The sequence below is a fragment of the Sceloporus occidentalis genome, unplaced genomic scaffold (assembly GCF_023333645.1).
Source record: "Sceloporus occidentalis isolate IW3139 unplaced genomic scaffold, rSceOcc1.0.p SCAF_2, whole genome shotgun sequence".
NCBI lineage: Eukaryota > Metazoa > Chordata > Lepidosauria > Squamata > Phrynosomatidae > Sceloporus > Sceloporus occidentalis.
The window spans coordinates 59,087,655-59,098,163 of NW_028316982.1; the positions used below are offsets into that span (position 1 = coordinate 59,087,655).

A 10,509-nucleotide genomic window follows, 5' to 3' on the forward strand; every position below is an offset into this window, starting at 1 on the left:
GTACCTTACATTTCTCCGTGTTGAAGTTCATTTTGTTAGCTGTGGCCCAACTTTCTAGTTTATTCAGGTCAATTTAAATCTTGATCCTGTCCTCTGGGATGTTAGCTACTCCTCCTAATTTGGTGTCATCTGCAAATTTGCTAAGTATGCCCCCAATTCTGTCACCCAAGTCATTGATAAAGATGTCGAATAGCCCTGTGGGATCCCACTGGTCACTTCTCTCCAGGATGAAAAAGAGCCATTGTTGAGCACCCTTTGGGTTTGGCCAGTCAACCAATTACAAATCCATGTAACAGTTACGTTGTCTAGCCCACATTTCACTAGCTTGTTTGCAAGAAGGTCATGGGGAACCCTGTCAAAAGCCTTACTGAAATCAAGATATACTATATCCACAGCATTCCCTTCATCTACCAAGCTGGTAATTTTATCAAAAAGAGAGATCAGATTTGTCTGGCATGACTTCTTTCTCTGAAACCCGTGTTGACTTTTTGTGATTATGGAGTTGCCTTCTAGATGTTCACAGACCCTCTGTTTAATGATCTGCTCCAGAATCTTTCCTGGTATTGATGTCAGACTAATTGGACGATAATTGTTGGGATCCTCTTTTTCCCCTTTTTGAAGATGGGGACGTTTGCCCTCCTCCAGTCTGCTGGGACTTCTCCTGTTCTCCAGGAGTTCTCAAAGATTATTGCCAATGGATCCGATTTACTTTTGCCAGTTCTTTTAATACCCTTGGATGTAGTTCATCTGGTCCTGGAGATTAATATTCGTTTAGATTAACCAGATATTCCTGTACTATCTCTTTACTTATTCTGTGCTGAAATTCCCCTATTCTTTCCTCAATTCCATTATCCTCATGTTGAGCTCCCTTTTCCTTTTCTGAGAAGACTGAGGCAAAGAAATTGTTGAGTAATTCTGCCTTTTCTCTGTCTTCTGTTAGCATTTTGCCATCTTCTCCACGCAGTGACCCTACCATTTCCTTCTTCTTCCTTTTGCTGGGGACATATCCAAAAAAGCCCTTTTTGTTGTTTTTAACCTCTCTAGCAAGCCTGAGGTCATTCTGTGCTTTAACTTTTCTGACTTTACCCCTACATATGCTTGCTATTTGTTTGAATTCCTCTTTGGTGATTTCTCCGTTTTTCCATTTCTTATACGTGTTCCGTTTCAAACTTAGCTCAGTTGAAAGTTCATTAGTCATCCATCCTGGTTTCTTGAGACATCTCCCATTTGCTGTAGTCCAAGATTTGAAAGCACATTGGTTTCCTAGCTTTGCTATACAAAAATTAAAGGATTTGTGGTTCTAAAACAATGTCACTTTCCCTCTGCTCCAAAATCCCTAGCAATCTGCATCCAGCTGTCCTGGTGGCGCTGGTCATCAAAACTACCACCATGCATTATTTAATAGCCAGTGTGGAACCTGTTGCCACTTCTTGCTTTTAGTATACCTCTTTTAGTATACTATGGCAAGCTGGACACAAACCATTACTACCCCTTTTTGGTCTTTGTTTGAGAATAAGCTGGTCTAGATTCAACTCCTACATCAGGAGTGGTCAAACACACACATGCAGTGATCCAAAGGAAGCCTACTAACATTTGTTGTCAGAACAAGAGACTGTAAAGTTTCTCATTCAGCAGCAAGACTGAGCTGGCTCCCATCGTAAAGCAGCCTACAAACCAGAAGCCAAAAAACATTGCCTCAGGGGTCTGTCATGCTCCCTTGCACTTTAGGAACACTTGCAACACTTGTCATAAAGCCAGTAAGTAGCTTTGAATCCAGCCAGATGGATAGAAGGAGATCCATATCCTACTTCTGCCCTGACTCTCCATCACCTTTTAAAGCCATAGAATTTGACATCTATTCTGACTGCCAACCCTGCTCACCCACACTCACCCCACAACAACTGAGACGAGTAAAGATCTCCTTCACTGGACCCATGTTTCCACACTGGAATAGAAAAACTCATACAAAGAGTAGGGAATCAATTTCACTTCTTGCTGCAATTTTGAACATGCAAGGATCATACCTATTAAAAATAAAAATAAAAAGACACAATAGAGGAAACACTTGATTTTCTTCCCATTTCAAGCTCCCTGAATGAAGCACACTCTTACTAACACCAGTTCAACACTAAAAAGTCAGTGGCATTCCTTTAAACCTGCAAGTAAAAAAAGAGAAAGCAACAATGGAGAAAAGTGAATTAATGTCTGACTAAAAGGACTTGGGGAATTAGGTAGGATTGTACAGATATATCAAGGGCAGAGGCCCTGCTAGAGAGCACATCGATAAATAAGGAGAGAGATGAAATTAACCAGAAGTCCAACAGGAATAAGATTATTTAAATCTATCATGTACAAAAGAAAGAAAGAAGAAAAAGAAGAATGACCTTGTAAAAATGCTGCTACATACATGCATACATCTAAAACTAGCACCTTACAAATGACATATGTTCCAGGGCACATCGGGTTTGGCTAATTAACTTACTGAATCCTGGATAAGCTATTGTTAAAGAAAGGGATTCTGGTGAGGGGTTGCAGTCAGACGCAGTTTGCATTGCTGGCTCAGTCTCCTCCTTTCCCATGAACAACAGCTTCTCCATACATGTGGAGATTTCCAACAGGAGAGAGCTCTGCAATTTTGAAAGTGCCTGTTGGTGAGCTCAGCATCAGTATGAAGTATTGAACAAAAAATAACCCAACCAAGAGAGGGTGAATATAAGACTTCACATATCTAGTCAATGATGGGATCATGCGTGATCAGGGCACCCAGGATTAAAAGAGCACAAGACTGACTCTATCAAAATTGCCATCAAAAGATACTCGGGCTAGAGAAGGAGAGAAGCAGCATTAAAATTGTGATGCCACTGAACTTCAGGGAAAGTTTCCCAAAATTTTATTTCCAAATTCTTGACAATTACATTTGCAGATGACACTAAAGGGGGATTTGCAGCAAAGAGCAGAAAGAACAAGGAAATAATTCAAAGGAAGTGAGCAAGGCTAGAAATAAAACACGATTCAGCCGGGCAAGGCACAGCTTGCGGAGATGGGAAATGCAGACACTGAGCAGGGACAGAAACCTGGAAAGAGACACAGGATGAGAGCAAATTGGAGATGAGCTGACAGTGATGAAAGAGCTGCTGCTATTTCAGGCTGCAGAGACATCATACACTCCAGAGAAAGAGAAGAATGAGAAAGAGGATGCACCCATGATCAGGGAGACCAGATTTGCCCACAGCAACCTGGCTGGAACCTACAGGGCACACCTGGAGGATTTAAATAAAACAGAGGTGAAAGAAAGTAGCATTCTCTGTGATAGATAGATCTCTGATCTCCCAAGGCACAATTGCCCCTCTGTGAATAAATAGGTAAGCTTCCCCACATCTTAGAGAACTTCTTATCTCTCCATCAGGCAAGGTGTTACCAAAAAAAGCAAGTTTGGGAAGGAGGAAAAGAAGACTGACAATGTTGATATCATAAAGTCTGCATGAGTATGGTCACAGTATGGTCACAGTATCAAGAAGAAATGTGAGGGGACCTCCACACATTGTTTCGAGGGACACCATTGTCTCTGCTGCTGTTTGGGACTGAGAAAACCTAAGTCTCAGAATAGTTTGGAAACATTCCTTTTTTGGACCATGGCCATGCTGGCTGGGAGACTGTGGGAACTGTGTGCCAAAAAGTAACATTTTCAAGCTTTCACAGAATCACACAGCCAAAGCTAGAGAGCCAGTAGCCTCCTTAAGTGATGTTACTGTATGCAAAGCTCAGGCTTAATTGTGGAATCTATAGCTCTGTGAAGTACAAAGTTCTGCTCATTCTTACCGAGAACATTTCTTGCAAACAAAGCCTCTTTCATGCCTCAAAGCCCCATGCACAGCTATCCAACGTCTTTCCTCCTTTGACTTGCAGAACAAATTCTGTTCTTGCTAGAAAGTGACCCATCACACTGTGGTCACTCAAGAACAGTAAGTGAGCAAGGCAAGAATACAGAAACAACCATGATGAAGAACAGCAGTTATGGTGCTTGCTGGCAGGAGACTGAAAAACACAGCCTGGCGGCTGGGGATATATGTTTTATGAGGCACTGAGTGCCTAGGGCTGCAAGTATGCCAGGAGAAGAGGGAGGTGCAGAACAGTGCTGGTGAGGGACACCATATAACTTCCTTCCTGCAGGGGCCCTGACAAATAGAATCTCTTTGTAATTCAATAAAGCCCCAGCAGTTACCATGGTTCATCCGTTGTACCCAAAGGACTATGGCTGCTACTGACATAAATTTGTACAGTCCAAAATGCACAGGAAAATGGATTACCTACAGGGTGGGGCATACAGATGTGTGTCTGTACCCCCCAAGTACATCATTATCTGTTATAGAATTGAACACAAAGCTCCAGCAATACTCAGAGGATCCCATCTCCCTGACGAGTTGGACTATGTTTGCTGGATAGGGATTTTTTAAAAAAAATTCCTGTAGGACTTTATTTTACAGGGCATATAATTTCCTACCTGACATCTTTGTTGATCTGTCAAACTTGAGTTCATTTTATCATTTGTTTTGATGGAATGTTGCTGTATTTTATAATTGGCATTAACTGCCCCAAGCTGCTCTGACTGGTGTGCAAGCACCAGAACAGTAGAACGTCAATCATTTTAGGAACACAGAAATCAACCAACCTATGTAATCAGTGGAAACAGTCTGAAACTGTCTCAGGGAGGAGTGTCCTTGGGCCTCAAGAGGAATTAATAAATACAACATTAATTGATTCTTTTAAAAAACTTGCTATCATGCAATGACACGTTTGAGCTGGGTGAATGTTTCCAGGATCTATCCAAAGTGCTGACGTTAAGAGGTAAGAATCAAAATAGTTTAGGACATTTAAGGACTGGCCTTCAAACATATGTTTCTCCTTGTAGTCTAAGACCTGTGTCAGAGGCCTTACTCATGGGGTTATGATTTATTTAGCTGGTAAGCATAACTTAAATCTGTTCATATGGTATGTATATGTATGGCCTTCTTCATGTGGTCACAATATTGTGGGATCCCTTTCAGTCCAAAATTTGCTTGCACCTTCAAGTACAGGTCTTTGAGAGGGCACTGCTCTTTTTAACAAGAACTGGTGGATGATCATGGCAATAGTTTTCTCATATACTCATTTCTATATCTACTGCAGCTTTATGTGACCTGTCTCACAGTGTAGCTTTATTTCATTCATTTTGTGTACAGTGCTTTAAAAAGAATTCTTTCTCCGAAGCATATTACATGCACCATGAAGAAATATCTTATCTTATGTCTACTGCATCCATTTCCTCTAACAGGTACATGAAGATGTCTTGCAACATATTTAAAAAGCCTTTCTCCCAATGTCGCCTTATGGGCTACCTATCCTCTCTTCCATTTTTAAGACTGTGGCTGCCACATGTGTTAGAAAGAAATGAAAAGAATGAAGATTCTCATATTACCACTGTCATAAACACATGTAGATTATCTGAACTCCTTCCTCATGGGAGTTTGGATGTGATGAAACCTGTGTACAATAGCACAAGCAGTTCCAACATCAGCTCACTATGGAGGGGTACAGACCGCCAGAAAGAGGCGGCTGGGAACCACCTCTCTTTTCCGCATAGTCAGGCTGCAACAACCAAATTGCATGATGCGGCTACGTGAGAAAAAAAGGAGCGCTTAAAAGTGGCTCCTTTTTGTGCCGCCGCAAATACTGTAGCTGGCAGCAACACAAGCACATCGCTGCTGTGCAGCTCCATCTGGAGGTCACGCAGCAGTGACAGCATCGCTACGCACACCGTCTATTCGGCGCCACGCAGTGAGGACGCCTTCATCATGTGTGAGCGGCATCTAGAAGTGCCGCCCCTCGCACGTGATGAGGGCGTCCTTTTTGGCCCACTGTACCAGGCCAAAGTTCATTATGTTACAAGGGGCTGCATTTAATATTTCTACTTTCATATGTCATTCAAAAGGATACTGACTGAGAGGGCTGAGTGATCCCTGTATCAAGAAAAGGAGGAAAGAAAAGATGAGGGGGAGGACCTAATTTTTTAATCATTCTTATGCATACTAAATTAATTCAGTGTATCCAGATGTATAATAGTTTTCTATTTTAAAAAGACTAGAGTAGCAGATGGATGGTCACAACCAGAATGGTCAAACAACACTAATTATTGGGAGAGAATAGAAAAGTGATGTAGAGCTAAACTACTGCAATATACTCTATTATATTGTCCTGTCTCCAAAAGCTGTTCAGAGGATTCTGGTAGAGCAGAACGAAGTGACAGGTCACTAAAAGCATAATTCACTATGCACAAAGAGCATAACATACTCTGCCATCTGTACAAGTTTCATATTGTCTTCCTGGCAAGGCTAGGTTTGACCTATGATGCCCTTAAAAATCAAGCCAACATACTTAAGGGGCTATCCATTCTCCTATGGCTATCTGTAAATTGACTAAGATCTCTTAGTGGATTGTTGCCACCTGTTTTCAAAAACAGGACAATTCAAGGATGCAGAATAGCCTCTTTGAAACCAAGTTCATCTGAATATTTTGGACTACAATTCTCATCAGCCCCAACCAGAGAGGTCAATTGCCTGGGATCATGGGCATTTTTAACCAAAATATCTAGTGAACAGTGCTAGGATAAGCTATAGTCATGGCCCAGCCTATTAGCTTAGAAACCTGGAAAGACTTGAGCAAGTTTTGCTGTCATTGTAAAAAAATGCAGAGGGCATTTTGGAGGTCATATCCAAGGTGAAATGAAAAAGCTGGAGTTTTCATATCAATGATCTGTTACAGAATTTTATATAGACACTTTATACCTTTATAAGTTATCAGACACAAAGCTTCAGAATGGAGGAACTAACAACAGGTGCCATGAGGGGTGGGATCACAGCCTCATTCTTGGACCATAGGAAATGTTACCCACCTGAGCTCCAGTTTTTATTCATGTCAAATGTGATGTTTTCAAGGTTCTCTCTCAAAAGGACAAGGGACATAACATTCTACATACACATATGAAAGCTTTCCACACCAAACACAAAACACAAAACCAAATAAGATCAAATACTGTATAGGTAGAGAGCCAGCATGGTGTAGTGATTTGAGCATTGGGCTAGGACTCTGAAGACCCACTGGGGTGACCTTGGGCAAGTCATACTCTCCCAGCCTCAGAGGATGGCAATGGCAAAAACCCCTCTGAAGAAATTTGCCAAGAAAACCCCATGACAGGTTCATCACTTAGGGTAACCATAAGTCGAAAATAACCTGAAGGCACACAACAACAACTGTATATGTAAATGTTAATTAGGACCAGGATTTAGGCCTACAATCTATTCTAAGAGTCAAGATTCATTCTTAGGACACATGAAATACTAATGGCTTCTTCAGAAGTCAAACCTGCTCTCCTCTGCTTTTCTTTAGAGTTTCACCCAGGCTAACAATCCTACAACATCACCAATGAATAAAAATGCATAAGATTGAGCTGTAATTCCCATTGTGTTCAATGAAATATATCCCATGCAAAAAGTTGCACCCTGTTGTGGGTGTCAGATAGAGAAGGGAGAGATGGTATGTTGCTTGCTTTAAAAACAAAACGAAACACTGTTCTTATGGGAATGGGAGAAGCATATGCTCCAGCACCAGAGAAGGGGAGCACACAGCATTTATACAATCATTGTTCTTCACTACACAAGTCCTTTGAAAAATGTCATTTTCCAGATAAAAAAGGATAATAAAAATCTTTAAGTGCTACATAAAATGAGACAAGCATTAGAGAGAAAAGAGAATTATGCTCTGCAACAACTTCCCCAACTCAGTTCCCTCCAGAACTACTCCAGTACTACAACTTCCATCACCCCAGAGAGGCAGCAGAAGGGTGGTGTAAACTGACGGATCAGTGATGTTACAGACATTATCCAACCAGAGCTCAACATGCTTGCAGAGCCATTTCACAGAGCATTAACTTCTCTAGAGGCAGTGTTAAAAAGGTTGAGGGGGAAGACACAAATCACACTTTCCCATGATAAAATATTATGATGTGAGTAAAAGGAAAATGCAATAATCTCACAGCAGCAGCACTGCTGTCATGAAAAATGCCTGGATCCCTCTAGAAACTGCACATTTATTGTACAATGACAAAGGCTTCCTTCCTTGCAGCTACAACAGATTCTCATCACGAATCACAGAATAAGTGGAATAAGTGTAAGATTTTGGATAGAATTATTCTAATGTACTATCGGCTGAGTCTCTCTTTTGAAATTCCAAAATCCAAAATGTTTCATGCACAAAATCATCCAAAAAAATTATGTATAAAATTACCTTCAGTCTGTGTGCATAAAGCGTACATGAAACATAAATGGATTTTGTGTTCAGAGTTGGGTTACATCCCATCTCCAAGTGACAGCCAACACGGCATACTGCTTTGAGCATTGGACTACAACTCTGGAGACCAGGGTTTGATTCCCAGATCAGCCACGAAAACCCACTGGGTGATCCTGGGCAATTCACACTCTCTCAGCCTCAGGGGAAGGCAATGGTAAACCTCCTCTGAATAAATCTTGCCAAGAAAACTCTATGATAGGCTCATACCCTTAGTGTCACCATAAATTGGAAACACCTCGAAGGCCCACAACACACATAAACTATCTCCAAAATATCTGCATATGTACAGGATATGCAAATATTACAAAATCCAAATATATATGTGTGTGTGTGTGTGTGTGTGTATATATATATATACACACACATATATGTGTGTGTGTATGTGTATGTATATATATGTGTGTGTGTGTGTATACAGTTGTCCCTTCTGATTCGTAGGGGATCAGGTCCGGACCTCCCCATAAATAGGGAAAATCACCAATATTGGAGCCCCATTGATTACAATGGGGGGGTGCTTCTGTGCATGGCGTGCATGCCATTATGTCCCTCCCAGCTTGCCATCCACAAAAGACTGAGTGATGTGAATGGCAAGATCGCAAATTGGGAGGAACGACCGTATACACACATACATACATACATACATACATACACACACAAAATCCAAACCACTTCTGGCCCCAAGCATTCCAAATATGGGAGACTCAACCTGTACAAAATAGCTTTAATGCATATACCAAACAAAGAAAAGTTTGAAAACTGAAATAAAGTTAAATGCAATTATGTCATATTCTACCCCTGGTGCCTTTCTTCCCAGAAATGAATTCCTGGCAAGACCCACCTGTTGCTCAAATGCACCTGTCCCTCCATATTCGCTAGGGTTAGGGGCACAGGAGCCCTGTGAATATGGAAAAACTGACAGTAACAAAAACACCATGTTTTCATCTGAGAGGACAGCTCTCTAGGAATCTCTAGGTCCTCCAGTGCAACTCTGTGGTCAACGTCTGACAGACACTGACCAGAGAATTGAGTTGGAGGAGCTACAAAGGCCTAGTAGACTATTCTCTCTAGGAAGCTCTAGGTCTTTCAGTGCAACTTTTGGTTAAAGTCGACCATAGAGTTGCACTGGAGGACCTAGAGATTCCTAGAGAGAACGTATTAATCAAATCGTGAATAATGAAATCCGCAAGTATGGAGGGCTGAGTGTACATACTAAACAGCAGCCAGAAAAAAGAGGACAGAAAAGCTATCAGAAAGCTATAATAACCTCTCTCTTAAGGTGCATCTACACACTGTAGAAATAATGCACTTTGACACTACTTTGACTGCTATGGCTCCATCCTGGGGCTTGGAGTTTGATGAGGCACCAGGCAGGGAAGGCTTGGTAAAACCACAAGTCCCAGGATTCCACAGGATAGAGCTACAGCACTTAAAAGTGGTACAAAACCCCATTATTTCCCGTCACTGGTCCCCAAACTGTGCCCTTTAAGAGCTTTTGGACTTCAGTTCCCAGAAGCCTCAGCCATGTTGGCCAATAGCCTGGGATTCTGGGAGCTGAAGTCCAAATTCCCTTAAAGGGCACAGTTTGGGGACCATTGGCTGTAGATGCGTACACAAGCACACTAGTCTAAGGGACATCAAGGTTGTGGGGGTAAGAAGAGGCGCAGCAACAGTTGCCCAGGAAAGATGGCCCCAAAATGGCGGCTGGGGAAAAGAGAGGACTTTTAGGAAACTGAACAAACGCAGAGAAGCTGAGGGAGGGGGGAATTGTTGGAGGGGAGTCAGTTACCCGTAGCTGAGGAGAATCGCGTTGTTTCAGCTACTGTACTTCCGCCTTTCCGGCTTCCGTCCGCCCCTTCCTTGGCCACGCCCCCTGCTCTTGCCGCAAGGCCCTCTGGGAAATGTAGTTTAGGGGCATGCCCTCATTGTCCTGGCTACTCTATTCTTTCATAATAGCCCGTTTAACAAGCAGAATCGACGGACCTCTTTCTTCAGAGTGAAGAAAGTAATACTAAAAAGAAAAACTAATAAAATGATATAAAATCATGTTCTTGTGCTTCTTCTTCTTGCCTGCCTTCAAGTCATTTCTGATTTCTGCTGATCCTAAAGAGAACCTATCACAGGGTTTTT

At 41.9% G+C, this 10,509-nt stretch overlaps 1 protein-coding gene across 3 annotated transcripts in view; it reads right to left on the bottom strand.

The window, feature by feature from the left end:
- R3HCC1L (R3H domain and coiled-coil containing 1 like) overlaps positions 1 to 10,238 on the bottom strand; it is a 45,600-nt gene extending 35,362 nt beyond the window's left edge. The window contains exon 1 of one of the 3 annotated variants that reach the window (XM_089509631.1): positions 10,169 to 10,238. Coding sequence is in view for 2 of the 3 variants with exons in the window: in XM_089509629.1 (XP_089365755.1) it covers positions 9,993 to 10,017 (25 nt within the window). In the remaining variant the exon portion in view is untranslated. Of the gene's footprint in view, positions 1 to 6,928; positions 6,952 to 9,992; positions 10,051 to 10,168 lie in introns of those variants that run through there. The other 2 variants (XM_089509629.1, XM_089509630.1) reach the window with 2 other exon arrangements.
- Between the last annotated feature and the right edge of the window lie 271 nt (positions 10,239 to 10,509).